Source organism: Tenrec ecaudatus, chromosome X, assembly GCF_050624435.1.
Source record: "Tenrec ecaudatus isolate mTenEca1 chromosome X, mTenEca1.hap1, whole genome shotgun sequence".
NCBI classification, from domain to species: Eukaryota; Metazoa; Chordata; class Mammalia; order Afrosoricida; family Tenrecidae; genus Tenrec; species Tenrec ecaudatus.
Genome location: NC_134548.1, coordinates 45,477,303 through 45,500,343, shown reverse-complemented (window position 1 = coordinate 45,500,343; position 23,041 = coordinate 45,477,303). Strand labels below are relative to the sequence as shown.

The window sequence follows — 23,041 nt, the reverse complement described above, 5'->3', positions numbered from 1 at the left end:
GTGTAAGGCTTGAGATCTGTGAGGGCCTTTCCAGATGTGATGGTTCATATAGCAGAGGCAGCTGCTCATTCAGAAGTCAGGAAGCATATCCCTGAGTGAAGGACCAATTGTACTGGGACTGAAGGAGAAATCGGAGCCAGAGGAAAGGGAGGGAGCATGGAAGCAGGAGACCTAACTAGAGGCCTAATTGCTAATATGTGGGCTTGGAGGCTAGAGGAAATGACATCTTGGAACTAAGGAAAGGTTAATCCGGTAGGAGGTAGAAGAGCTGGAGCTATAGATGTAATCAGGAGAGGCTTGAGCCTAATGGGGCTTGGTAAGTGTCCTTAAGAAATTTAGAGTTAATCTTAAGAATAATAAGATAAGGTCTCAGATGGTTTTAAGCAGGAACCTGATAGTAGATGGGTGTTTTTGAAGGCTCACCTTGATAGTAATGTGGAGAATAAATGGGACAAGACTGAAGTAGAGAAACCATTTACCAAATTAGTTCACACCAGTGTTGTTGATAATGTGGACTAGGGTGGTGGAGAGCAATATTCAAGGGTTGGTGACTTGATTGTTGTGGGAGGTGTGCAAGAAGGTAGATGGCAAAGATGACTCAGTTTTATGTAGGGCAAATGTTTGGATGATGGTAATGTTTTCTTAGATAAGGGACACAAAAGGAGATGTAAGTTTGAAGGGGCTTTGCTAGGAGTCTGAGTGGCAAGTGGTTATGCATTGGGCTGCTAACCACAAATCCAGCAGTTGAAATCACCATTGACTTCACGGGAGAAAGACAGGGCTTTCTATACCTGTGAAGAGTTAGTCTCAGAAACTCACAGGGGCCATTCTACCCTGTCCTATAGGGTCACTGTGAATCAGCATTGGCTTGGTGGTAATGAGTTTTTGGTTTGCATAGTGTGAGGTCTTGGCAGGGATGTGTTTCAAACTCAGATAACAGGTCTGGATAGGAGATATAGATAAAGCCATCACCATAGTGATGATAACTGAGCTGAGTTGGTAGATTAAATCTCAGGGAAGAGTATACAAGGCAGCTGGGCAGAGGACTTGGTTCTAAATGGTTAGAAGAAGCTCAAAGGATGTTTAAAAGTAAAACAAGGAGGTCCAGAAAGTTCATGAGAAAATGAAATGAAGAGACTGGAATTTTTCCACAAACTTAAAGCCACCTTGTGTTTTAGAAGTATGCATTGTAAAGTGATTCATGTAAGCTATTACAACGCTAGAGTACCATTCAAAAATCAACTTTTTTTGGTCTAGAAAACAGCTTTCTTTTTGGCATTTTTTATTTCTTAGATACTACTCAATAATATAAGTTAGATGAGTATTATTCTGGGACTCCTCTGTCTACTAAAAAATAGCACCTTTGTAACCATTGTCATTTGAGCCAGTGGGGCTTTAGCATGTGTTGGTTAGTAATTAGTTTGCTTTGGTGGAAAATGAGAAGGGTGAGCAAACTCGAATTCTGGAGGTGAGGGATAGGAGTGCATGCATGCGTGTACCTGTCTGCATGTATGTCCCCGTGTGCACATGCATACATTTGTACGTATGCATCCTTGTGCTTGCATTAGATCAGAGGTGGCGGGAGTCTTTAGTGCCAAGAGCCATTTGAATATTTAATGAACCATACAAAATCATCAATTTAAAAATTAGTGTGCTATATTTGGTCAAGCATTTAATCACTGCATACCTAATGTGATGGCCTGAATTGCTTCACTGTGGTGAGACATGTGACTTTAGCTGGTACTGATGATTTCTTGGGCCTTAGGTGGCTCATTGGTCAGACATTCCCCACCCTGCTGTAGATAAATTCGAAGAGTACCAGAACAGCTTCTCTTTCCAGCTGACTCACCATAACATCATCTCTGCAGACATTTTTTAGGAGGAGAGATAATCTTAAGGAAATCAATAAGAAAATATAATATTTTGATTTTGAATTAACTTCTGCCTAAAAATTAAAAAAATTTCACTCTTGGCAAATACAGATATTAACATTTATGTGTTCTATTCCCTTAGTTATATTTTTCATACTCTGCAAGATTTAAAAAATATCTTGGTCAGCAGCTTTTTTTTTAGCAGTTTCATTTTTAGACTTTATTATGGATTGGGTGAAAGTTTACAGAGCTGATCTTCAATTTCACATTCAGCAATTCCTACACATTCGAATTCGTATGCAATCCCCTCCATAGAACACCACCAACCACACTTCCTCCTTGGCTTGTAAAGATTGCAGCCTTGGACATTCTTGGGAGCAGTGGAAAGAAGCACTTCAATTTACATCTGTTTAGCTTCAATTTACATCTGTTTTTAAGGAATGCCTCTTCTGTTCCTGGCTTTTGTTTTCTTTAAGTCTTGAGAAGGAGAGGATATACAATTGAACAAATGAGTTTTACAAATTTCTATCTTGCACTGATCTAATATGTAGTTACTAATGCAGATGTATTCATCTCCAGAAACTTTTTTAAGCTTTCAGGCCTAAGTAAATTAAATGGGAATCTGAGGAGCACAACATGCTCACAATGTTTACTTTTGAGCTCTTGTGTAATACTGCTCTTGTCACGGGTCCTGCCTTCCCCTCCCCCCAAGTTAACTTTCCAGTAACTGATCCTCTAGTCCAGTGGTTGGGAACATCCGACCCACGGGCTGTATAAGGCCTGAGAAATCAACCCCAGTTAACATCACCCACCTCGCCAAAGAGAAGCCATTCCAGCCATCACATTAGGGTTAAACTCATCAAGTATTTGACCAGTGTGGCCCGTGAATGCGGTTATCAATATCCAAATGACCCTTGGCAGAAAAAAAGGTTCCCCCACCCCTGCTCACAAGTATTTTTTGTCGAATCCATTGGGTTTTCTTTGCTTCATGTAGCTTACTGTTTGCATATCACAGTGAATGTCACCCACACAGCAGAAGCGTGGGGGCAGGGCAGGGGAGTAGGAATCATGACTCCAGACCTTTGTGCTAGCAGTCAGTGATCAAGATTTGGCTTTACTGTAGAAGAAAACTGACATGAAGGCTTGCTGTATCAGCCACCCCACTAAGCTTTTTAAGTGTATTTTGTTTTCATCAGTCACCCATAAGATAGTCTCATGTCCATTTTATAGTTGAGAGACTGAAATTCAGGGAGGTTAAATTTGGCAGAGGCAGGATTAAAACATAGGTCGCTGGCTCCAATCCTTGTTTTTTTTCATTATATAGCATCCTGCCCTCAAAGAGGGTTCACAAGTCTTATTTCTCATAGCTTTGCCTTGGAGATGTTCTCCATAGAGTTCTAAGAGAATTGGCCCTAGATTTTCTTTCTTTCTTTTTGAAATAGTTTTGTTGGGGGGCTCTTACAGTTGTTAGTTATAACATTCCATCAATTGTATCAAGCATATTTGTACATATCTTGCCATCATCATTTCCAAATCATTTTCTACTTGAGCTCTTGGTATGAGTTCCTCCCATCCCACCCCCCAACTTCATGAACCCTTGATAAATTATATATTGTTATTATTTTGTATCTTACACTTTCCACTGTCTCCCTTCACCCATATTTCTGTTATTCATCCCTGCTCCTTGATTTTCATTCTGAAGAATTAGTGTTTTTTTAATAACAAGATGAAAGATGAAGGCAAATGTCACTTTGTTCAAATGAGAGTCCTGATCCATGGTGGGAACCCTGGTTGGGGTAGTAGTGGGTTATATGTTGGGCTGCTACCCGCAAGGTCAGTTCGAAACAAACTGCTGGCCCCTCTGTAGAAGGATGAGGCTTTCTACTCCTGTGAAGTCTTGGAAACCCACAGGGGCTGTTCCACCCTGTCCCCTGGGTTCACTATGAGTTTGAATCGACTTGATGGATGGCAGTGCGTTTGCGACTCCGTACATGTGAATGAGTCAGGTGCTGTGAATTGCTTCCTTCCTTCCTTTGCAGAACTTAGTAATGGGCTTTGAACCGAAGCTCTAGTCTTACCATGCCTGTCGTCGTGCATGTTAGGCTTTTTTTGATGGACAGTGCTCTTCACATGCTGTCTTTCGTCACCAGAATCCCTCCATGTAAGGGTGTGAGTGAGGAAACCCAAAAGACTCTGGACCGTTCGCTTCTTGATTGCACTTTCCGATTACAAGGTAGAAATAACCGCACGTGGGTGGCAGAGCTAGTGTTTGCAAATTGCCCACTTAATGGCACTTCAACCAGGGAGCAAGGTGAGTTATTTTGCCCACTTTGCCTTTGGATTCCCCCCCCCTCCCAGTATCATTATTAATTTTCTCTTTTCTTCCTATAGGGCCGTCTAGGCATGTATATCTGACATATGAAAATCTATTGTCTGAACCCGTTGGTGGTCGAAAAGTGGTTGAAATGTTCCTTAATGACTGGAATAGCATCGCACGATTATATGAGTGTGTGCTGGAATTTGCACATTCTCTACCAGGTACATGTGATAATATTCCTTGGGGGGGAGGGGGTGGGCTTTTTCTTTTTAATGTTAAGACATGGACATGGTCAAAGTAGTTTTTTCTTTCAAAAGTTTATCTAAATGAAAGACTAAGTCTCCTTTCATTTCAGGCTCCAGTTTTTAACCTTAGAGACAACCACCGTTAAGTTTCTTATGTAGCTAGTAATTTTGATACATTGGTATACTATAATAATTAATACTTAAGGAGAACTTCCTATATATGACAGTCTAATTAAACCGTTTGCTTGTGTTACATCATCTGATACTAACAATCACTATAAGACAGGTGTTTTATTAAAAAAAAAGAAAAAGACAGGTATTTGATCCCCATTTTAAAAATAAAGAAAAGTCAGAGACTTGAATAGCTCGCAGCAGCTCACATTGCTAGTAAGAAACAGACCTACAGGTGAAACCCTGTAGTCTCTATGCTCAGGAGACAGATGCGGCTTTCCACTCCCATGTAGAGTTAGAATCTCAGTAACCCACAGGGGCAGTTTTACTCTCCCCTGTAGAGTCACTATGAGTTGGAATCGACTCGATGGCAGTGAGGTTTTGGAGCCTCTATGCTTAGTTGTGCTGCTCAGCATATCTTGCCCCCCACTCAGGACTCCTTTTATAGTAATAGAAACATACAATGTATTTATACTGTTACATATTTTTAAACCAGATATTATACAGGTATGTGTTCTGTGAAATAGATAGAACACTGTAAGTGATTTGGATGTTGTGTGAACGTCATACAGGAGTGTTAGAACTCTTTTAAAATTTGTCTAGCTGGTTTTCTCCGGAAGACCCCCCCTGTCCCCCCAACAAAAGCAAACTTATGGAAGTTTGCTTCCAAGGTGCTTCTGCTGCTGTTGCTAGAGCTGCTGAGAAAAGCCAGAGGAATGGGGGGCAACACCAGCTGTGCCTGCTGAGGGGGATACAGCAGAAATGGAGGGAGAGAGTAGAGTATGCATACCTCTGCCTGTTCTTCTACCCACCTGAGCAGCAACAGCCCAGGCCTCGCTGCCATTCTCCTGCCCATCAGATAGAGCATGAAAGTCATGGCTTCTGCCTCACCTCTCTCTGTATCCCACTCATAGTTCAAAATTGCAAGTCTGTCTGTGAGGTCTTTAAAACACTAAAAACAACAGCAACAAACCTCTGCCATCGAATCTATTCCCACTCACAGTGACCTTATATATGGTTGCTAAGGATGTAAGTTTCTGGGAGCAGATAACTGTATCCTTACCCCAAGAAGCATCTGGTGGTTTTGAACCACGGACATTGAAGTCTTACACCCAACAGTGCCACCACACTCATTAAAATCACTGGGGGGTATAATAAAAAGAGAGCTGCTGTCTGTCTCTATTTAAATAAACAAATAAAAGTAACGCAACAGCTTAATGGAACCAAAGATAATATATGCAGTTACACAATGATTGCCTGTATTTAGAGAATTGCCTACCTCAGTGTGTAATAGATCCCAAATGCTCTCTTTTTCAAGTTTAGATCCTTAAAATCTGCATGTATAATCTTAATCTTTTGTTTCTTTGTTGTTTAGAGATACCTGCTCATCTAAATATTTTCTCTGAAGTCCGAGTTTATAATTATCGAAAACTGATCTTGTGTTATGGAACCACCAAGGGAAGCTCAGTAAGTAATTAGTTTTACACAGCTTACACTAAGTCGATGAATGAATGAAAACACGGAAGTGCCTAGTGGACCAACTCATTGTTACCAAATCCTGTAATAAGAAACCGGTCTTAAAATGACTGAGCTCAAGTAAAAATATGGACAGTATGGTGACTTTCAAAAATCTTATTGATCCAAATGTGCTACTGTGTATGCAAATGCTTCCCCTTAACCAGTGCCCTCGTTGCTGCGGTATATGACCTTGAAGAGTTTTTCATAAGGCAGTGTATTCCCCCCGCTCCCTCATTTGTACTCTTTTTCTTCATGAACTTCAAATCTGCTTGGAAAATGATTTTAAGGAAGATGACAGACAATTATAAACAGTGTGTTTTGTTTTTGTATTTCAGAATTGGTTAACCAGACTTTCCCATTTATGAAGGTGTATAGATGGTATTAATGATGAAGATTTTTCTTAAGTTCTGGGAGATGGCGGGAGCTAGAGAAATAGAGACCAATGATAGATTTTAAATAATTTTTTTCTGCAGTGCTGTTCCTGTTTACTTATGAGGGGGTACCAAAAAACAAACCAGATTTTTTCCCCTCCAAAGCTATGCTATGTGTTTAAAAATTTAAATAAAACAACCTTATCACCTTCAAAGTATTCTCCATTGCACTGACTACATTTCTCAAATCTGCAATTCCATTCTTGGAAACATTTTTTAAACTCATCTGTTTGGATGGCTGACAGCACGTCCCCTTTTTTTTCTTCACCTCTTCTACTTTGTCAAATTCCTGTCCTTTCATGTCCCTCTGCATTTGCGGAAACAATAACTTGCACAGTGATTTCAGGTGAGTCAGTTGTGTTGGGCAAGAGTCGCATGCTGTGTTTTGCCCCAAACTGGCTCACTGACATAGCTGGATGAGCCACAAATCAGGCCTTTTTTGTCGCACACTGTTAAGCAATCTTTTCAGAATCTAAATAGAAAGCTGATCTGGTGGAATGAACTCCAAATGCACTATCCCCCTCATATAAAAAACAAATGAGCATTGTCTTGATTTTTTTATTTTACTTGATGAGCTTTTTTTTGGGCAAGGTGACAGCTTCTTCCATTAGCTTGATTGATGTTGGTTTTCGTATTCTTAAGAATAGCACCATGTCTCGTCACCAGTAATGACCTTGGGGGAAAAGTCTGGGTTGCTTAGGAGCTATTTGTTCAAAGCATGACATGTGTCCACTTGAAGCTCTGTTTCCTGGTCGGTCAGAACCCGAGGCACACATTTCACAGCAGCCCTCGTCATTCCCACATCTTCTGTTAAAACTCACTGAGCCGAGCTCCAAGACAGTCCAGGTAACGTCCCCACTCTTCAATGGTTCGTTGACGGTCTTCAAGTACAAGTGCACAAATTGTGTCAACATTTTTGTCCGGGAAGTTGACGGACGTCCAGAACAAGGTTTGTCATCAATGGACAGTTCACCTTTTTTTGAAATGAGAAAACCACTCATACACTGGGATTTTTCCCATAGTGCTGTCCTTGTAAGCTGTGTTCAATATCACAATAGTTTCTGCAGCATTTTTCCAGAGCATAAAACAAAACTTCACAGCCACATGGTGTTCTCAGCCATCACAAAAACAAGGTTTGAGCGTAACTGCTTTTATAAAAAAATTCACAGTGACCAGAAAGAATCTCCCCAGGTGACGGTGCTGGGTGCACTAACTCAGAGCGAGTTGCTCAGTGCTCACCTAGTGGGAAAAATGTGTACTAGGAAAGTTCTGCCCAGTGGAGGTTTTTTCCGGTTTCTTTTGGGTACCCTCTTGTAGTAGAAGTGGGCCATGTAGCACGTTACATGTTCAAATAATATACTGGTCAATATTAACAGCACGTCTGGCAATTATAGAGTTGAGTTTTATTCTTTGCCTTCAAAAAAGATGTCATTTAGTTTAATAGCATAACTGCTATGGAAACATTTTTTTTCTCTACCGTTGATTTTTCAGTATCTAAAGCACATGTGTTTTCTTTTATTTAGATTAGTATCCAATGGAATTCTGTACATCAAAAATTTCACATTTCATTAGGAACTGTTGGCCCAAACTCAGGTTGCAGTAACTGTCACAATACCATCCTCCATCAGCTTCAAGAAATGTTCAACAAAACACCAAATGTGGTTCAGTTATTACAGGTAATCAAGTTTATTTTCTGTTTAAACTTAAGATTTGGCCAATGTCAGTGTCTCAAACAAAACTCAAAAGTCCTGTGGATTTCCTGGTGTTTTAATGAACAGGGCCTTTGTGTTGTTATATTTTACTTTTTTTCCCCGAGAACTTTTTTTAATTGAAAGTGGATACAGTGATCTAATTGCATTCTCCCCCCACCCCCAAGAAGTTTTATAGAATATGCTGGAAGGACATGGCCTCATTTGGGACTGTTGTACAAGGAAACTTCTGAGGTGTTCTAGTTTGTAGAAACCAACTCCTCTCACTGTTTCTTCCTTACAGGTACTATTTGATACTCAGGCTCCCTTAAATGCCATCAACAAGCTTCCCACTGTGCCCATGTTGGGTTTGACCCAGAGAACCAACACTGCCTATCAGTGCTTCTCAATTCTGCCGCAGTCATCCACCCACATCCGCCTGGCCTTCAGGAACATGTATTGCATCGACATATACTGCCGGAGTCGAGGCGTTGTGGCAATTCGGGATGGTGCCTATAGTCTTTTTGATAATAGCAAGCTAGTCGAAGGTTTTTATCCTGCGCCAGGATTAAAGGTAACAGACTTTAATGTCGAGAGCATATTTTGCAAGAGGGAGTAAAAATAATCTCTGGAACAATTCCATTGAGGAGGATACACAAAAAGTTCTTGTTCTGTTTAATGAGGCAAAAGTACATTGTGATCTCTGAAGCTTCTTTCTGAAGTTCTGAACTAGGATTTCAGGAGCTAGAAGCTCTGGCAGAGTGGCACCTGGTTATGTGTATGCAATGGTGAAAAGGTCTTTATTTTCTTACTGAGGGAGGGGGAAGATACTGAAGAGAGTGGCGTTTGCTGGTGGGGACTCCCCAACTGGCTGTGAGGAACTTAACAGGATTAACTATCATGCTTACTTAAAATGTCGGGTTCTGAATCACAACCCCCGAAGAGTCTAGTATAATAGTTAGTTGTACATGCTTATAATTCAGAATCAAATCATTTTAAAAGGATTGTTTTAAACAGTAGTCCCCTGTGACATACTCTTGCCACTTTCCTGTTTCTCACAGGTCTCAGCTGCTACTCATGTTATCTCCTTTTCTGTGAATACCCTGCTCACATTGCTCACTCGCTCGTAAAAATTTTTTTTAGTTTCGGGCATTATCTGATGTTCACAATGGAAGATTGAGATGTTAATTCTTTTTTGCATACTCCTTTCAGACTGTCCCCAGTACATGAACATATTCTTTGTCCTTTTCTCCTTGCAAAGTGGTTAGTGTCTTAGTTAACTAGTGTGTGAAGGCTCAGTGAGAAAGAGGAAGCTTCGCAGTGAGCTAGACCCAGTGGTTGCACAATGGGCCCAAACTTAGTAACAGTGGTAGGGATGACGGGGACGGAGCACAGTGTTTCCTTGTGTTGTACACGGGGCTGCTGTGAGTCAACTGACTCGGCAGCACCTAACATTAACAGTACTGCCTCCTTAGCATAAAAGACAACTATACCCAAGTGGAATTATAGCCACAGGCATAGAGGTTAGGATTTACAACATACATTTTAGGGGGGGACATCATCCAACTCATAACAGGTAATAGTTTTCCAGTGTTTGTATTAATATGAATATAAATACTTCCTCGTACTATCTAGTGTATTATGATTACTTTTCCTACTTTGCTCATTATTTTATTTTCCTGGTTAGTTATTGCCTTTTTTTGCTAGCTTAGCTTTTCTGTCACTATCTCAGCTATAATCCCAATGATGTAACATAGCATTTAATACATTCAATACTTCATGTTTTTTTCCTGGTTTACTCCTTTGTTTTGGTGGCGTGCCTTCTGTAGCAGCTTCTTGAGAGAGGAAGGTTACTTTGAGACCTTGCATGTCTGGAAACATCTTTAGTTTACCATCAAGCTAATTGAGTGAGTAGCTAGACAAGGAATTAATTCTAAGTGGGAATCCATTTTCTGTAAGAATTTTTAAGGCATTCGCTTCATTTCTCCTAGCTTCCATTGTGACTGTTGATATGGTTCATGTCTTCCAATTCCTGCATGTCTAAGAAAGCCTCTGCCGTCTTCCTTTTGTCACTCTTGTTCAGAAATGTCACATGGATACTTAATGTGCCCGAGTGGGCCTTTTCAATTGGGAAATTCACATCAGTAATTCAGTTGCCACTCAACCAGCTGCTTCACCCTCTCCACAATATTTTGCTCTTCTCTGCTGTTGGTTTTGTCTTTGTGACTGACTGCTTAAAGACACAATTTCCCCCTTTCAGGGGCTAGTAAGAGAGAAAGGATGAAGTATGTGCTATGAATTCATAATCTTTCATTGGAAGTCAAACGTGGACTCTGAAAAAATTCCCAGTTTTTTGATAGACTTATGGTTGATTTGTTTGGAGGGTGGGAAGGTGGAAGGTAATATTTCATTTTTGATTGACGACCTGCCCTAGTCTCACTGGGTCATGATTAAATTGTATGAAAAGGGAGACGTTGGCTTAGTCTTCCTCAGTTTTCCTGTCATATTTTTTAGCTTTAAAAAGTAACAACTCCCTTGAAGTGGAAAATTTTTCACGTGTTTGAACTTCCTTAAATTTATAAGAGGTGTCATTTTCTTTTACATGCTATTTTTGAGTCTGAAGTTAATAAGAATATCTTTTGACCTGGTACTCTGATGTGTGTTTTTCTTCAATTTTTTGCTTGGACTTTATTTCTTAGTTGATACAATTTCTTGCATTCGATCTGTTGTTCTCAGTCTTCTGCCTGCCTGCAAAAGTATTGTCATCGCTTCTCAGTTGTCCTAATAGTGGTTGTATATCCAATGTATGTTTTAGAGATGGCTGTACTATGGTGCTGCTGCCTTTTAAATGTTCAGAATGAGTAGAAATATTGTTTGAAAGTGAGATAATCTGAATTGTCCTTGTTTATGTCCATAGACATTCCTGAATATGTTTGTTGACAGCAATCAGGATGCCCGAAGGAGGTCTGTAAATGAAGATGATAATCCCCCTTCTCCTATAGGAGGAGATATGATGGATTCTTTAATATCCCAACTCCAGCCCCAGCCACCACCCCAACAGCAGGTAATAAATGTCTATCTAGAATTCCAGTGTGATGTTTTGTGTCACTTACTCGATTTTACAGGTGTCTAGGCTTCTTCATTGAAAGGCAAGGAGGTCATAAGTAAGCCCAAGACATCCCAGAAATCCATATGAAAAGCAATAATAGCAGGAGAGGGAGGTGTCCAGTGATGAGGACTAAATAGTGCCAGAAACAGCACTGACCTTTCGACCACCCATGTACTGAAAATGCCTATGCGACCCCAAGAGCGGAAACACTGCCTGCAGGATCTGAGATGGTCTTTAGGGGGAAAGTGCCATTAAAGCAGCGCACAGGGAGCTGAAGGCCCTGTAACGTTCAAGAGGGCCTGCTGCAGAGAACGAGTGGACATGGTTCTGTCCTCGGCCCGTTTGGATGCACCACAGAACTTTGTATTCTACCCCATCACCTTCACGCCTCTTGAGAGTTGAGCAGACTACCAGGCCAGCCTTTGTTAAACACTCACCCAGGAGTGGTCTGATCCTCTGACCCTTTCTTCAGTCCTCTCCTGAAATATACTCATGCAGCTGTGGGGAAGCGTCTTATCTCTGCACTGAGGTCTTCAGTGGCGACATGTAGAGTTATGTGTGAACACACAGCCCACATGCAAGGCTCTTTGGCTCAACACATCCTTTAGAAGACGTGCACAAAAGAACTCACTGCGTCTGACTCGTAAGCTTTCGTGAGACCGTATTACCTGTGTTGAGCATTAACATTTTTCCAATCAGTATTTTCTACTGTCTAGTGCTCTGAGTTAAATTGAGTGTTGTGCACCCCCCACCCTCCCAAGTGAAGTTGAAGTCCTTACCACCTCTGGACCTGCAATGCGACCCTATTTGAAAATAGGGGTTTTCTTTTGTTTCATTAAAGAGATTGTACTGGAGTAAAATTCCTTATAAAAAGGGAAAGCAGAGAGGGAAAGACTGACACCTTGTGGTGATGGAAGAATCTGTCTGTGTGAGGAGCAAAGGAACACCAGGGATGAAGCCAGCAGAAACTAGGAGGCAGGCCCATGGGGGCAGTGGGCACAGCCAGGACCATGTGAGTTTCCAGAACTGTAAGAAAATACACCACTGTTCTTCAAAGGCATCCACTTGTGGTCTGGTGACAAGTACTTCTGGTCTAATAAGTGAGATTCTCTCGTGCTTTCATCTTTGACAGAGTATTGGAATCTCAACTAGAACATGGTGCTCTGGGAAGTATATTGCCCCTAGCTACTCTTCTGGGCTGTGTCCTCACTCTAAGTGCCCTGTGTGATAAGCACTGAGCTGCTAACTGCAAAGTTGGCAGATCAAACCCAACTTTCGATGAGGCTGCCTGCTCCCATAAAGATTTAGTCTCATTAAAAAAAAAAAGATTCAGTTTCAGAAACCCTGTATAGGGTCCCTATGACTCGGAGTCTACTCGATGGCAGTGCGTTTGGTGGTTTGTTTTTTTTCTCATTATTTGCTTTTATTCTTAACCTTCATGAAGATACAGAGCAGCTCAGTAAAACCCCATGTGAATGCCTCTAAGTAACCAAGATAGAAGGTCTGTGTTCCTCCAGAAGGCCTTGTGATGGGTTGTCTTGAGTCAGGTGATCTTGAGTAGGCCCTGTGAGGATGCTTGGCCACCCATGGTGAGAAGTGCGTCAGCCCAGCAGAGGCAAGAGCAGTTGTTTTGTGTGGAAGCCACTTGTGATATAGGCCCTCCTTGTACCTGCTGTGGAGCAAGGGCTTTAAGCTGTTTGGGGCAGGAGAACACGTAACTGAGACGAGATCTACAAATCTAAGCTGCCTACTGGCCATAGCCATTGCAGGGCCAAGGTTACAGAGACAGTGAAGGGAGAATAGGAATAGGGTACACTGTTGTACAATGAGTTGTACAGTGGGCCATCCACATTCTGTTACTTACAGACCACTATCTGACCAAGTGAACGTCTATATGCTGGGTTACTGATACACTGATTTTGTTAAGATCCAGTGGCATTTCTTTCTGAATTCCAAGCCTAAGGCAAAAGATTTAGAAGTACGTAGATGGAAGAAACATTAGAATGTCATAGAAAAGTTAAGATAATTTGTACTTTTTGAGAATGCTAGAAATTTGCTGCTTTTTCTTGCTCTGTATTTTATCTGAAAATATTTGCTATTTAATGTCCGTCAGAATTCGTTTAAGAGAACTTTGGACTGCTGTAGTTGAATGGCTTTCGTCAATGTCTTTGGCTTTAAGTACTCTTAGAAAATTGGGGGCAGGTTTCAGTTTTCTATTTACAAGGTAGCTTATACTATTGAGAGAAAAAACCGAAACCTCAGTCTTCAAGTCGGTTGTGACTCATAGCAACTCTAACACTATACTGTGCTCTTAATTTCTAAGTGATTAATCCACTTCAGGGGTCAGCAAACTGGCTTGCAGGGCATATATGGCTGTCTAGGTATGTACATATAGCCCTGAAGTAAAATGAAACTGTCATAGTTTCATTTATAATTTTTTTCATTTATAAAATTTTAAAGCATATTTAGATAGTGGTGATTTAATTTGTAAATCAAATAATTTTAAAATTCTTGTGAGGGACAAGATTGGCTGTTCCATCTTAAAAATTTTGTGGACTCCAAATCTACTTAATAAGAGAGTTCTAAGGGGGGGGAATGTATATGAAGGGTTTCATAAACTTTGTTTAATGCTAGCAGATAGCTTTTCTTCTTCATAGTACACAATTTTAGTCCATGAGAAAAGAAAGAAACCTATAAAAATGTAAGACTTGTAATTTTTATTATTAAGGTCATATGGATTTTATAGCTCATGTGTTATCTTGGATTCTATAATTTTGTTGGAATAAAAGAAAAATCAATAAGAAAAGGGCGACCTAGTTTTTAAACTGGATAAAAGATTCAAGACTTCACCAAAAGCTGGGGTGGGGCACAAATGTCCACCTGGCCCGAAATGCAAGTAGAAAACCCCAATGAAATACCACTCCACCCCCACAGTTCAAAATAAGGCAAACTGGTCATCCTTGCCAACAGTTGGGGTTAGGAGCAACTGCAGCTCTTCTACCAGTTGTCATGATACAGATGCTTTGGATAGAATTTGATGGTATTCTGAATTGCTAGAAATGGAACACATCCAAACATGAAAGAATACGCACAGCAATGCTATCCAAAAATTGTGAACTTCAATGTCCATCAATAGTAGGATGGGTGAATAAAGTGGAATCTGTTCATGCAGTGAAATGTAAAAGACCATCACTAATGCTACATGAAGAGCCCTGGGCATGCAGTGATTACGTGGTGGGCTGCTAACCACTAGGTCTGCAGTTTGAAATCACCAGCTGCTCCATGGGACAAAGACAGGACTTTCTACTTCTGCAAACAGTTCCTGGCTCAGAAACTCAGTTCTACCCTGTCCTCAGTTTGCTAGAGTCAGCATGGACTCGGTGGCAGTGAGTGTGAATGCTACGTGCACAGCATGGGTGAAACTCTGGCAGAAGAAGCCAAGCACTGAAGAGGACCCGGTGTAGGTGGAGCGATGCTTCCTGTTGGGGAAGTAGGGCAGACTTTCAAGGTGCTCAAGGAGCCTTATGGAGTCTTGATGATCCAGTGTGGTAGTTAACAATTGTAGACATTTCCTCAAGTTGTACCCTTAAGAGCTGGGCACTGTATTAATGTGTGAGTCGTACCTCAATTTGGAGCTCAAACTGACAGCACTTGTGAGGCTGGTGCCGGGCTGGGCAGTGTTTCGTTCTGTGGTATACAGGGTTGCTATAAGTCGGAACCAACTCCATGGTACCTAACAACAATATCTCAATTTTTAAAAAGGGTAATTAGATTGTCCTTGATTTTTAATTAGTAAGAGTTAGGGTAGATGTGGCCAGACGGCAGATTCAACTACTATATTTCATTGATTGGAAGATTCCTCAAAACACGACATGCCTTTTTTTTAAAACGTGCTAAGCAAGAAAACCCAAAAAGGCAGTTCTACACTGTCCTATAGAGTTACTATGAGTTGGAATCGATGTAATGGCCACAAGTTTTGGTGTTTTTTGTCTTCTCCCCCACTCTACCCCTTAAAACAAAAATAGTTGAAATGGCAGGCCATCAGTTGGAAGACACACCTGGGTGTCAGTGATACTTAAAAATATGCCCCACCCCTCCACCATTCTGTTGAGTTGGTTCCCGGGACAGCACCTAACTGCAGCAAGAATTGGTGCATTATGGTAAATAAGAGAAGATAAAAAACACCCATCTCCATCTTGATGGATATAAGCAATGGTGCTGTAAGCTCAGGAATGAGGATGTGGGTATTTTAAAATATCTTGGAAGATTGTTTTTTTTTGCGTCTATAATTGGTGTGGAGTTAACACATTTCATCCCTTGTAGTTCCTGTTTGGTAATCAGTGAAATGTGTGTGGTGTGTAGTGTGGACACAGTAGTTGTCGTCAAAGGACGCCGCACTGCCATGCCATATTGAATGTTGTTTTTTCCAGCCATTTCCGAAGCAACCTGGATCATCAGGCGTGTATCCCCTGACTTCCCCTCCGACATCTTACCACAGCACAGTCAATCAGTCTCCCTCTATGATGCACACACAGTCCCCAGGTAAGCGGACACTTCCTCTCTTGTCAGGCGCAGTGCTCCAGTGCTGTGTCTGTAGAAGTACTCCATACGTTAGCTTGAGGCTTCGGAGAGGACTCCTTTCTCAGGCTGTGTCTGTTTGCCATTTGTTCTGTGTGACCAGGTTATGAAATCTGGGTTGATGGTTTGGGAGCACTTTTTAAAGTTTGAATTAAGGAGTCTTGGTGGTGCTATTGGGTTAAGCACTGGGGGGCTATCTACAGGGTCAGCAGTTCAAACCCACCAGCTGCTCTGCAGGAGAAAGTTGAGGCTATCTACTTCTGTAAAGATTTACAACCTTGAAAACCCCATACAGGGTGGCTATAAATCAGAATCAACTTGGCAGTGGGTTTGGCTTTTGTTCTGTTTTATTTTTTTACTTGTCACTCAAGGCCAGCCAGCATCATGACATGACTTCCCCAGCCCACTGCCATGGAGTTGATTCTGACTCCTTAGCAACCTTATAGGGCAGAGTATAACTGCCCCATATAGTTTCCAAGACTGAAAATCTTTATGGAAGCCATTGGCCACACTGTTCTCCCACAACGTGCCTGGTGGATTCGAACCAGTGACTTTTGTAGTAGCTAGTATGTGGACACTTTTACTGCACCAGCAAGACTTGTGCCACAACTTCAAGGAATTCTGTCACATGATATATGTGAGGTTGGCAACCTACTCCTATAGGCCAAACCCACCATCTGATTTTTTACAAAAATAAAGTTTTATTTGAACACAGCCACTCATTTATGTATTGTCTACAGCTGTTTCCTTGCCGCAGTGGTCTTTTCCAGAAGGTGCTTGTGGACCCTGGTGTATATGAAAGGTTCCTCCTGGAGATGGGTGATGCACAGCCAGTTTTTCCCGACAAAGGCCATGAAGCGCACTGTCAGGTGGCTTGAGCCTGCCAGATGTTTATTTGAACTGAACAGCTCAGTGGTGTCTCTTGAGCACTTGTTCTGCACTCAAGGCAGCTTGGTGGTATGGCCTCAGCAGTGAGTCAAATTTCAGCCAGGAAGATGGGAATGAGAGTTCTGGATTCCGTTCCTGATCTTTACCTTTATCCTATTTCCAGGGCATGCTGAAGCTTGTAAAAGAAATTTTTGCCACTATAGATATATAGATAAGCATGTGCTAAAACGGTTTAAAATAATACATGAATTCAGTTAAAGAATGCCTGCATTCAAGTGGTTTTATACCAGTTCAAATATTTGGGTTTAGGAGAAAACCAGGAAAGCAGATTACATAAAACTGCTTATTTAATTGCAGAAACTCAGCCCATACATTTGCTTTTGTTAAGTTTTCACATTGAAAATTGACAGTGCATCACTTTCTGTATAAAGTTAAACACCTGTGTGAGTGAGTATGAAGTTTACATTGACAGTAAAGCCATCTTAATCAGCAGGCAGGAAAAGAAGGACCCCACTTGTAATGTGTTTGGACACCACATTGCTCACTACCCATGCATTCCAACATGGGCAAATCCCACCCTCCCCCGTGTCTCACTAAGCCACTCAGATTGCTCTTCAGATGAATACAGTAGTAGTCTGGGTGTTTTGTTTTGAATGAATCTTCATTTCACATATATCTTTGGATTCTTTGCTGGGGGGGGGCAGCAAAGGTTCCCCTGTTTATGTTTATAGTTTTGGAAGCAGTCTTCGTCTCAAAGGCCAGTTGTGGGGAGTGTTACAAAAGAGGTTTCTGAGGGAGTACTCTGAAGGGAGAGGTTCCTTCCTTGCCACCTGCTTCATAACCACCCCCCTAGCTCCCATCATACACTTACATGCTGAGACTCGGAAGGTGGGTCCTAATCTACACAGGGGCTGGGATAGGAAGGGTGGGTAGTTAATAGAGGATACAGACTGGATGGACTAAGGGCTCGAGCATGAAGAATCAGGTGAGGAAGATAGGTCTCTGTCAGAGACTGCTGACATCGCTGTCTGGGTAATGGGGAGCTATTGTTGGGTTATAGTAGGGGAAGGTTAGGGTCAAGGTTACATAATGGGGGGAGGGGTAAGTGCTGTAGGGAGCAAATTTTGCAGGCAAGGATGTGAGTTCTATTGAAATGTCAATTCCTCTAGATGGTTGCATGTATTGAGGCTTGAGTCTCATCAGATGAGAGATAGACCAGAGATACAGAATTGGATGCCTTCACATCTAGGACTGTTGAGGCTCTGGGCAAGTTCCGCCCCTGAGGACAAGCCATTAGAGAACCAGGAGGAAAAAAAGTCCTTGGATCATAGAACCCAAGAGAACATGTTTTTAGAATACGAGTTGAGACTAGTTTTGCATAGGAGGAAAGGGAAATAGTTGGTTTGGGAGCATTCTATATTAGCAAACATACTATCTAGTGCTTACTCTGTACCAAACCCTGTTCTAAGCACTTCACCCATTTAAGTCTCACAGCAAACCTGGAGAGAAGGTACTATTAGGATCCTTATTTTCTAGAGGAAGACTGAGCCATGAACAAGTTGTCACTTGCCCAGGTCACCTAGGGAATACATGAGCATGCCACGTCAAGGTTGATCAATTGATTTACTGAATGTAAGCCACTGTAGTAAGTATTGTAGACATAAAGAAAATGCGAAATTGCCTTACACAGGGAGTAGATTTGAAGTCTCAGATTAATTAAGCTGGTTGTACTATATCAAGCATTTTAATGTTTTTACTCATTGTTTTGGGAGTCATAATCCTAAATTAAATTTAGTCCTTTGCCTTTAAATAATAAATTTGAGCTCATGACTCCCAATTTTATCTAATGTGGACACTATCACCACCACCTCTCCCCACCCCCTGCCGCCACTGCCAAACTTCAGTCCTGTATTTCCAGTGCTCTATCTGCATGGCCCAAGTGAAACTCCTGAGGCCTCCACCCCGACCCCTATGCTGCTCTTCCCACAGACACTCCACCTCCGGAGGAGGCAGTTCCTCCTTTTCTACTGTTGGGCCAAAGCTGTTAGAGGCCTCCTGGACTCTGCTGTCTTTCGCAACCCACAGTCAGTCAGTTTTCCAAATGCTGTCCGGTCTCCTTGCAGAATGTCTCTAGAATCCCAAACATTTGCACTGCCTCAACCTGTCACTCGTGCCCAAGCTGCTACTCATCTCTAGGTGCCTTCCCTGTTCCTGTGGTGTAGTTTCCACATAGCAGCTAGAATGCTTCCTCCGAGTTGGTTTGTGACTTCTCCCCCCAGGCTCTGCAATGGCTTCCCCGCTCATTTAGAGAGGCCTGCAAGGCCCCATGTGATCTAGACTACCCCAACCTCATGGCCTCCTACTCTCCCCATTGCTCACTCTGTTCCGGCCACACTGATTTGCTCTGTTACTTATGCAGGCTTCTATATTAGGAGTACTGGTGGCGTGGTGGGTCATGAGTTGGACTGCTACCCACAAGGTCAGTAGTTTGAATCCACCAGCTGCTCCACAGGAGAAAGATGAGGCTTTCTGCTCCTGTAGAGTTAAGCCTTGGAAACCCACAGGGGCAGTTCTACCCTGTCCAATGAGTCAGAATCAACTCAATGACTGAGATTGGTTTGCATTTTGGTTTGCCTGGAATATCTTATCCCTGGATACCCTCCTGCCTTGTCCTTCACTTTATTCATGTCTTAGCTCAAATATCACTCTTAGAGAACTTTTCTCTGATTGCTTTATGTATGTGGGGGCTTTAAAACGTTCATGAAAACCCATTATCTTTCGATTATATTTTTCCATGAACTTTTGGAAATCCTATGTAATTCGTAGCACCCACTTCCACCAGTACACGCGGGGACTTCAAAAATTTTGTGGAAAAAATTCCATCTTTTTTTTTTAATCATTTATTAGGGGCTCATACAGCTCTTAACACAATCCATACATGCATCAATTGTGTAAAGCACATTTGTACATTCCTTGCCCTCATCATTCTCAGAACATTTGCTCTCCACTTAAGCCCCTGGCATCAGCTCTCCATTTTTCCCCTCCCTCCCTGCTCCCTCATGAACCCTTGATCATTTGTAAATTATTAATTTGTCATATCTTGCACTGTCGGATGTCTCCCTTCACCCACTGGAAAAATTCTGTCTTTTAATTCCCCTTTCCACGAACTTTTTGGAGTTCCCTTGGGCAATACTCTTCGTCCACCTCACTTGCTTTGCTGTTTTCTCCATAGCACTGATATATGACATTTGTCTGTTCTTTGTGTTTCTCATTCCACTAGAATGTAAGCTGCTTAAAGGCATTAATTTTTGTCTCTTGTTAACTGCTGAGTGCCCAGTGCCTGGTAGGAAGTTGGTGCCTGTGCCTGCTGGTTGTGTGTGCAAGCGAGTGAATAAAAAGAATTGTTGGGTAGAGTGCAATAAAACAGAAACAAAACTTAGTATGAGTTAGAATTTGAGCCCTTGGAATGAGTGTCTCTTGGATAACAAAATCTTTCTGGGTGTTCTTTGCACTGTTTATATGAGCTTTACCACCTATTTGTTTAGTCTGTGGAGAGATTCTGAAGTTGGGGTCCTTGAACAGGACAGAAAATGTGTCCTGCAAGATCATCTATACTTATTTTCCTTCGTTAGGAAACCTGCATGCTGCCAGCTCCCCCAGTGGGGCTTTGAGAGCCCCATCACCAGCATCATTTGTTCCAACTCCTCCCCCATCCTCGCATGGAATCTCAATAGGACCAGGGGCCAGTTTTGCTAGTCCACATGGTGAGTCCAACCAAACATGGAAATAAATCGCTGTAGCATAAGAGTTTGCCGCGAAAGTCATTTTTTCTTGAATGAATTCTTTTCTAACTGCAAAATTAGCACTTGTTGGTTGGGGGAAATAGTCCCAAGTATTGCTCAAACAAAACAGAAAATCTTCCCTCCTCTCCCACTAGGCAGAGTTAACCACCAGTTAGTCCCTCTTTGCCCTGGACCTTCTCTGTCTGCCTGTCTGTCTGCCTTGTGCTTTCTGCCTCTCTTATTCCCTTGGCCTGCTCACACGCCCTGCTTGCCTGCCTGCCTGCCTGCTTACAGCTTGGTTGCAATCATTTGCTCACCTCCCTTCTGCCCGGCTCTCCATCGCAAACATTCCCACACCTCCCCTCAAAATGGGGCTCCCACGATGTGCGTTGTTTGGAGATTGGAATTTTGAAACTTAAAAAACCCCACCTCAAGAATTCTATTTGAGTCAGTGCACATTCGATTCAAAATTCAAGAAGTTAGTCAGTGAAATGTTTCCTTTCTACTCCACCAACTAACGCAGTCCCCCTTCCCAGGGGCAGTGACGTATGCCCCTTTCCTGTCTTGTGCTCAGTGCCTGCCTTCTTGCTCATAATATGTCCTGAACTTCATGCCACATCAGAACACGAAGAGCGTCTTCATTTTCAGTGGAGTGTAGTATCTGTAATGCTCCTTTTTATCGTTATTATTTGTAGGGATTTTTCTGTCAGTAAAACCTCCACATCTTCATACCAGTTACTTTCGTGCCCTGTTCTGGGCGTGCTAGAATGTAACAGCGGTTCAGATTGCCCCCTCACCCCCAGTTACAATGGAGCCACCTGTGCACACATCCATGCTTGTGTTTCTTTAGATGAGTTCCTGCAGGGTGGACTTGCCTAGTCTCCAAGGGTTTCAGAAATCCTCCAGCTTTCAAAACATGCACTGCAAATGGTTCCCCCGAAAGGCCGTGCCTCTGTCCTCTAGCACCATGCAGAATGCCTCCTTCCTGCATCATCGGCATCATGGAGTAGTGTGACTTTTTTTTTTAAGGTCTTGGCCATTTTGCTAGAGAAAAATGGTCTCTCCTTGTTTCTGCATTTCTTTGATAATGAAGTTGTTTGTTGGTCCATGGTGTTTCTGATTTTGTGCCTGTGCCTGCCAGTGTACATCCTTTGCCTGTGTTCTTGTTGCGGTGGTCTGCCTTTCCTTAATGATTTGTAAAACTTATACCGTTGACTCTCTGATAATATGCTAGAAGGACCTCCTCAGTGTGTCATTTGACTATAAAGGGAGGTAGATAATATGTTGATGGGTCTCCTGCAGGAACAAATGAAACTATCAATTCATTTAGGAAGGTACTGCTCTAAAGTGTTGCTTCTGGGGTCATTGTCAATGTGGCCTTTACTACACAGAGAGAGTGGACATTCTCCTCCGTAGCCCTTTATGAGCAGAACGGAAACACAAATTTGTGAGGGTTATCTGAAATACATACGATGATTTCTGTCCTTCAAGGAGCTTTACATTTTGCTGATATTGTCCACTATTGTGGCATACCATAAAGCAAATTGCTCCATTGTTACGCATACTGAAGCTTGTGTCAAAGGGAATTTTATCATTCCTGGGCCTCTCTAGTTTCTTACTTCTTACATCATTGCCTAAAAGAACATCAACTGCACAAAATTGAGATGGAGAGAATGGCATGTTGAAGCATCATGCTTCAGTGAAATCCCGTCTTGCTGAAAAGATAAAGATGATCACCATGAAAGGATCCGAATGCTGTCAAGTATTCAGTTAAGAAAATACAGATTTGGAACAACATTGCTTCTGTTTTTACAGGAACCCTTGACCCTAGTTCACCATACACCATGGTCTCACCAAGTGGACGAGCGGGGACCTGGCCAGGGTCTCCTCAAGTGTCTGGCCCCTCACCAGCCACACGTATGCCTGGAATGTCACCAGCTAACCCATCACTGCATTCTCCAGTTCCAGATGCTTCTCATTCCCCTCGAGCTGGAACGAGTAAGTGTTGTCAACTTTTTGTGTTTGTTGGTTTTTATCACGCACAGGTGACCTTTTTATTTTATCCCATCCTTCCATTTGGAAGCCATGACCTTAGTAACTTAAACTTTTATCCAGTTAGTAAATTGGTTAACTAGTTCATTTGCCAAATCAGGCAAAAGTCAAAGAGAATGCCTTCTCTGCAGATCTTAGGTGATGAGCCCCGAGACCTCTACTCACGCTTTGCAGCCATCCTGGACCTTAAAAGACACACACCTGTATAAGTATATGAGTTAGATTGTATTTGTTCGCTTTCTCTTTGAGATTGCTATTGGCTTAAAATTGCGGTCGTGTATTAAATTAGTTCACAATTCTGCAGGTTGGAAAGTTGGGCTGAGCGCACCTGGGCATTCCCTACAAGTTCTGCTGGCCTCACTTGTGTGTCTTCAGTCAGCCACTAGGTTGG

At 42.1% G+C, this 23,041-nt stretch overlaps 1 protein-coding gene and 1 pseudogene across 2 annotated transcripts in view; both read left to right on the top strand.

The window, feature by feature from the left end:
- The window catches only part of MED14 (mediator complex subunit 14), a 73,513-nt gene that overhangs the window by 39,311 nt on the left and 11,161 nt on the right, over window positions 1-23,041 (top strand). The window contains exons 17-25 of one of the 2 annotated variants that reach the window (XM_075538616.1): window positions 4,022-4,182; window positions 4,263-4,409; window positions 5,980-6,071; window positions 8,077-8,229; window positions 8,546-8,815; window positions 11,159-11,305; window positions 15,781-15,892; window positions 20,449-20,580; window positions 22,414-22,596. In XM_075538616.1, coding sequence (XP_075394731.1) covers window positions 4,022-4,182; window positions 4,263-4,409; window positions 5,980-6,071; window positions 8,077-8,229; window positions 8,546-8,815; window positions 11,159-11,305; window positions 15,781-15,892; window positions 20,449-20,580; window positions 22,414-22,596 — 1,397 coding nt within the window. The remainder of the gene's footprint in view (window positions 1-4,021; window positions 4,183-4,262; window positions 4,410-5,979; window positions 6,072-8,076; window positions 8,230-8,545; window positions 8,816-11,158; window positions 11,306-15,780; window positions 15,893-20,448; window positions 20,581-22,413; window positions 22,597-23,041) is intronic. The other variant, XM_075538617.1, reaches the window with a different exon arrangement.
- On the top strand, window positions 5,177-5,230 carry LOC142435285 (U7 small nuclear RNA; annotated as a pseudogene).